At 45.7% G+C, this 6,852-nt stretch overlaps 1 protein-coding gene across 1 annotated transcript; it reads left to right on the forward strand.

Annotated features, from left to right (window-relative positions):
* Positions 1-4,106: 4,106 nt before the first annotated feature.
* LOC116992791 (epidermal differentiation-specific protein-like) lies at positions 4,107-4,821 on the forward strand. Its single transcript, XM_033052759.1, has one exon. The coding sequence runs from the start codon at positions 4,107-4,109 to the stop codon at positions 4,635-4,637; it is 531 nt and encodes a 176-aa protein (XP_032908650.1). The 3' UTR covers positions 4,638-4,821.
* Positions 4,822-6,852: the final 2,031 nt, after the last annotated feature.

Consider the following 6,852-nt stretch of genomic DNA (forward strand, 5'->3'; position numbering starts at 1 on the left):
GTGTTGTATGTAGGGATAGCTCAGGATGAGCGGAGTTCAGCACCAGGAACTCCTCCTGCTCAGCTGCTGAGCCCAGGCTGCACGAGCTCTGTCGAGGGTTGCTTTTCCCAGTGCCGCTGCCCAGGCTGCAGGGGCAGCCCGTGCTGGGGTTGACTGTGTGACCCAGGGACAGACACACACGTGTGCACAGAAAGGACACAGTCACGGCCACCTGCACCAGCTGCCACACAGCAGTGGCTGCTCTCAGCTGCCCCACAGCTGACACCACCAGCACTCCCACAGAATGGGATGGAAGACAGACAGCCCTGTCTCCTTCCTCCTCTGCAGCTCATCCTCATGGAAACCCTCTTGTGAAGACCTGTACACCCTCACTCTCCACAGCCACAAGCACCTTCACAGGTGCTTCCAGCAGGACTGAGAGCCCTCAACCTGTCCAGTCTCATACCTGGCTCTGGACTCTCTGACCAGAGGACATTTTGGTGCCTCCGACTCCCTGGCTAGTGCAGCTTGGTGCTTGTAGCCAGCACCCCTCACACCACACACTGCTCTCACTGTGGTTCTGCAGTCGTGGGTGCCTTGAATCCCAGCACAAGTCTCCTGCTGGCCTGAAATCCCTGTCTGTATCAATGCTCCTCCTCCTGGTTGCTCCATCTCAAACTTGGCTGGCAAATCACACCATTATAACTACTCTTGAACCAAAAATGTCTTTATCAAATAAAGTTAATGAAAGAAAAGCTGTCATGCTCCACATACCCTTACATGCTTGTCTTCCCACACTTTAAATATCACAAGTGGTAGAAGCCTGTGGAGCAAGATGTGTCTTAGTGGGACAGAGAGAGACACCTATTAGGTTGGTGGCTGGAGGAGGAGAGACACCAAGGCTCAGCAGAACAATCCATTGAGGTTTAGGCCTGTGCAGGATCCATGCCTCTTCAGTCTGGTCTTGCAGACCCCATGCCCTGCAGCAACCTCTGTGACACGTGTCACTGACTCTGTTGTAGCTGAGGTGTTCATGCAAGTCCAGCCATGGCCTCCCTGCCAAAGTACCACACACTGCTCTGTGCCACGCAGTGCTCAAAGCCTGGGGAAGACACTCTTACACCCAGCATGACCACTCAGCGATCCAGGTCTCAGAGCTGTCTCCAGCTTTTCCCCAGCTTCTATTTGTGATAGTGGTTGGGCTGCTGCAGGCAATTTCCTCTGAGTGGACATCATAGTGTCTTTCAACACAAATGTAAGCAGAAATTAAAAACCAGTCAAAGAAACGGCATGTTACTTTTGTGCTGAGAATCCGTTTTTTGCGAAATGTAGATTTTAATGAGAATTTTAAGTGACAACATAAAACATGATGTGAAAATATAAACCAGAAATATTTTAAACTATTGACAAAGCAATGAGGGCTCAGAGCTGACTCTGGGAAGTGCTCTAGAGATGACTTTGTAATGTTGTCCAGAATGCCTGTGAGTTAATTTCAAAACCAGCAGTGAGGAAGCACCACCTCCAGTAGCACAATCCTGTAATGTAAGTTCCTACTGATAAGTGACCAAAGGTAGTTATTTAAAATGCAGAAATAGAGATGATTCTGCAATTTATTGTTAGTTTCATTTAATTCAGTAACTCATGAGATGATGTTTCTAGTGCTTGGAAGTTGGTCAGGAAGCCTAGAACAGAACAAGTCAGATCAAAGTGCCTGAAAGACAGTGACCAGAGACTGAATGGGCTGAGTCCTGGGGATGCACCAGATTTCCCAGCAGAAGAGTTTATGGGATACTGTTTTCTGCAAAGCAGAGTTCCAGTAGGAGTCACTGAGAGCATAGTGTGGCACTTGGGAGAACCAATAACTTGATGTAGGAAATAATTTGTACCCATCTGGAGAAGAAAATAAAGGAGGATGAGGAATTAAGGAGAAAGAGTATCGGCGGTCCATGGAGAGTGATGGAAAAAACTGACCTAGGAAAAACATAAAAAGAAATATCATCTGAAACATTTAATTCAGCCTGAATTGGAAAAATGTTCGGAGTCATATTTAGCATAATAATTGCTGCATGACATGTTTGTTGAAAAGACACAGTGTCTAACCAGATTCAATTGTTTAATTCCAAAACTGTAAGTAAAAAGCACTACTTAAAATAAAAGAGTATTGAGTGCAAAATGAAAGTTTGCAAATATCTATGTTTCTTTTGCCATGTTTCTGCCTTAAAATTCTGACTTTGAAGCTGGTTTTACACCATGCCAGAAGGTCTCTATTTACATCCTTATTCTGGGTTCTACACTGTGATCTTCTGTGTGGTTTTGAGACAACAATACTGATGGCTTTGATTATCATCTACAATAGTACCATCTCCATCTATTACTATACATAAATATATGCGTGATTATATAAGTCACAGAATCAGAGAATGGTTTGGGCTGCAAGGGACCCTAAAGAACCCTTCCAGACAAGGGGCATCCACACATTCAGTGGGCTGAACACGAACCGGTTGTGCCCAGGTGGCCAAGAAGGCCAATGGCACCTGGCCTGTATCAGCAATGGTGTGGCCAGCAGGACCAGGGCAGGGATCATCCCCTTGTACTCAGCACTGGTGAGGCCACACCCAGAATCCTGTGTTCATTTGGGTCCCTCACTGCAAGACAGACACATTGAGGTGCTAGAGGTAGTCCACAGAACAAGGCTGGTGAGGGGCCTGGAGAAAGGGTGTGATGAGGAGCAACTGATGGAAGTGGGGGTGTTTATCATGGAAAAAAGGAGGCTCAGAACAGATAGTTTTCTTTTGATAATACCTGAAAGGAGCTTGTGGTAAGGTAGGGGTTTGTCTCTTCTCTAGGCAATTAGTGGTGAGACAAGAGGAAATGGTCTTCAGTTGAGTATGGAGAGGATCAGGCTGGATCTTAGGAAACATTTCTTTATAGCAAGAATGTTTAAGCTTTGGAATGGGCTGCCCTGTGAAGTAGAGTCACCATAATTGGAAGTGTTGAAAACACAAGTGGAAGAGACAATTGCAATGTGGTTTAATGGGCATGGTGATATTCAGTTAAAGTTTGCAGCTTGGAGGTCTTTTTTGACATATATGATACTGTGATCGTAAGGTGAAACGGTAGCAGAAGAAAAAGCTACATAAGTGGCCTCTCTGCCACCTGGTTATCTCACGACAAAACTACTTAGTAAAACTAAGGTTGTGTGTTATATATGCTTCCCAGAAAAGCAAAAACGAGAACTGCAATAGGGAGAAACATTCTACAGCACGTGTCAAAAGATGCTTTCATACATTTATATTAATGTAATTCCATTTTCTTCTGGAGGAGAAGGACAAAGAAGAATTGAATCGCTCATTTAATGAAGTCACTTATACTTCAACGGACCTTTGAACAAGAGGAAAATGCCTGGCTGTAGGACAATAGAAAGCAAAATAAAATGGATAAAGAGTTTTGATCCCTGGGGGTAATATTGGACACTTTCAGTTCCTTTGACTGGGGTGCTTTGCAAGACTTCTGAGCAAGTATAAATGCAGGCAGGTGAGACGCCCTTCACAGTCAGCAGCCCTGCACTGCAGGAATTGCCCTCAGCTCTCCTCAGCCCTGCAGCTGACATCAAGGTAAGAGGCACACACTGTGCGGGAGAACTGGAAGGGTTCTGGGGCAGCTGCTGTGAAATGCAGGGAAGGGAAGGAGGTTTTAGTGTTGGGGTGAGAGCTGCAGCACAGACGTGAGGCTCTGCTGTCTGCATGGGCAGAGACCGAACCCATCTTTTGGGGCATGAGGAGATGGCTGCTGCAGGACAAACCAATGCCAAAGGGGAGAGGGTGGAGGAGGTCAGTGACACACAGTTGGGAGGGGTGAATGTGAGAGTATTTTGTGACTTGACCTTGCAGATGCACCTAAACCAATACACACGTCATTCTCTCACTCTTTTCCAGCTACTTTTACGTTTTTTCCTTGTTCAAAATGTTTCATTTTTCCTTTTCCCCTTTTTCCCCCCGGGTGTCCATCATTTTTTTCCAAGGTCCAAAAGGCTTCTTACAAGCATTGCTTGTTTTCTGTCTTCCTTTTTTGCAGGCTGTCATCCAGCTCCTAGAGGAAGGCATTAAAACTCCAAAAGTCCTACTGAGATGGGAAGAATCATCCTTTATGAGCGTACCAACTTCCAGGGTTTGTCCAAAGAATTCACCTCTGATATTGCCAATCTAAGAGATGCAGATTGGAATGATCTTGCCTCCTCAGCGAAAGTAATTGGCCAGCCTTGGGTGCTTTATGAGCATTCAAATTACGGAGGCCGATTTCTGGTACTTGAGGAGGGAGATCACAACCTTTTTCATTCAAGGATGAATAACAAGGTCAGTTCTATGCAGATGATCACTGAAGATCTGAGCAACCCTGAGATCACTCTCTATGAGCATACCAACTACCAAGGGAAAAGCAGGGTAGTAAGAGAAGCAACCAACCTGGCTGCGGGACACGACAATGACATCATGTCTTCCCACAAAGTGCAGAGAGGTGTCTGGCTGCTGTGTGAAAACAGTGATGGAAGTGGAATTCAATATCTTGCTCGAGAACGTGAAAACCTTCCAAATTACAAGGCAATAAATTTCAACGACAAGCTTTCCTTCCTGCGTCCCCTTCGTGCTGGTCGTTCTTATTAGAATACAAATCCTCCAAAGCTGAGGAAGATGCAGCACTAGCAAGAAATTTGAGACCTTGATCTCTGCCTCTGCTTTTGTCACATTCTTTGTGATTTGTTTTAAAATTCTCTTGTGATCCCATGGCTTTTGCTCTTGTCTCTAATCCATTTCGTGTTGGTGCCATTAAAGAAACTCTTGCAAGCAACAGTGGGTCTGTTTTATGTACTGTTTAGTGTAGACAAATATTGTCCTTTCATTATGAGATGTCTCTGTGTATCTAGAGAATGTTTCATTCAGTCACTTTGAGGTCTTTTTCATGTATATCTCCTGAAAGTTTTTATCTCCTCCCAGTTTCACTGTTCAGTAACAGTGAGTTCAGGCTTGACTCAGCCAGAAATAAAGTCTTGGTGAGCTGTTGATTATTGCTGTGATCCTGGCCAAACTCTCACCTGCAGCCTGTACCTAAATATCACATATTTGATTGTATCTCAAGACATTGATCATACTAATGATATAGCTTTTTACTGCTCAAATTACATAATCAAACAGACTGTTTTCCTAAATTTTAATTGGCTGAATATTTGATCCCAGTGGTAAAACATGTCTGATTTTTTAAAATAGCTGCCTCACTTTTAATTCAGTTATTGATGCTTCCTTTAATTTCTTCTTGGTTCTCTTTGTCAGAATATTCCTCCCACTTATGCTGCTGTGTTTTCCTGGCAGTGCCTTATTTGACCTTTGGATCAAAAAGAGCAATACTATGGTAAAACTTAAATGAGATTCTCTATCCCAGTAAATCAAATCTCAAAAACTGCAAAGCATGTTGCTGACAAAAGCAGTAATGAAAGACCTTATTTCAAAGATCTGTAGAGGTCATCAGGAAAATCAGTGTGACATGGTCAAATCACACAGCTGCAGCAGATTAATCCTATAAGGAATTCTCCTCATTTGAGCAAACTTGCCTTTGTCATTTGTGTGGTCCCAAAGCCCTACTCCTCTTCACACAGTCCCACAGATTAGCAGAGTGCAGTTCACCTAGGTAAACACCATCAGCCCCAGAGCTCAGCAGACTCATCACGGATCCCCCAGGCCCCTGGCCTGTTTATGATCTCTGTGCCCCAGAGGCAAGTGCACTCAAACTAGACCTGGTGCTGTGAGACACCCTCCCAGTGCAATGTGGGGTGTCATGGTTTGACACTGGCCAATCACCAGGCACCCAGAAAAGCCACTCACTCAAACTCCCCTGCTACAGCTGGACAGAGCAGAGAAACATTTAACAAAGGGTTCATTAGCTGAGATAGGGACCAAAAAGAAACACTCCAAGGACAGAACAGGCTCACTTAGAGGTACAAAGCAAGTTTATTACTAACAACATCAGAGCAGGATAATGGGAAATAAAATAAGCCCTCAAAAATACCCTTTTTCCCTCAGCCCCTCTGTCCCACTGACAGTGCAGAAAGACAAGGGAGTGGGGGGTTTTGGTCAGTTCCTCACCCATGGTTTTCTTCCCCTGTGCAGGGAGAGAAGTTGTTTCCCTGTGAGACCATGAGGTCCCTTCCATAGGAGAAAATTCTCTGTGAACTTCTCCAGCATGATTACAATCTCATGAGCAGCAGTCCTTCGAAAACTGCAGCAGCATGGGTCTCTTTTTCCACGGGGTGCAGTCCTCCAAGGACAGGCTGCTCTAGCCTGGAAGCAGGGGTCCCTCTCTCCACTGGGTCTCCCAGTGGATCACAGCCTCCTCCAGGCATCCACCCATCCCAGTGTGGGCACCTTTCCAATGGGCTAGGGGTGGATCTCTGCATCCCCATGGATCCCCATGGGCTGTGGGTGGATCTCTGCATCCCCCATGGATCCCCATGGGCTGTGGGTGGATCTCTGCATCCCCTGTGGATCCACACAGGCTGCAGGGCACAGCTGCTTCACCACAGTCTCAGCACAGCCTGCAAAGGAATCTCGGCTCCAGCACCTGGAGCAGCTCCTACCCCTCGTTCTGCACTGATCTTGGTGTCTCCATGTCATCTCCCCCACATGTTCTCACCTGCTCCATTTCTCTATCTGGAATTAAAACTGCAACCCCTCCTTAGTTTTGGTTTCTTCTCAAATTTGTTATCACAGAGGCGTTGCCATCATCTCTAATTGCCCAGCTTTGTCCAGCAGCGTGTCTGTCCTCAGAGCCATCAGGGCTTGGCTCTGCAGGACATGGTGGAAGCTTACAAGAAGCTGCACAAGATGG

The sequence above is a fragment of the Catharus ustulatus genome, chromosome 2, assembly GCF_009819885.2.
Source record: "Catharus ustulatus isolate bCatUst1 chromosome 2, bCatUst1.pri.v2, whole genome shotgun sequence".
Classification (NCBI taxonomy): domain Eukaryota; kingdom Metazoa; phylum Chordata; class Aves; order Passeriformes; family Turdidae; genus Catharus; species Catharus ustulatus.

Bases quoted from the DNA above. Each gene is read 5' to 3' on its own strand.
- LOC116992791 (XM_033052759.1), top strand. From the start codon at position 4,107: ATGGGAAGAATCATCCTTTATGAGCGTACCAACTTCCAGGGTTTGTCC.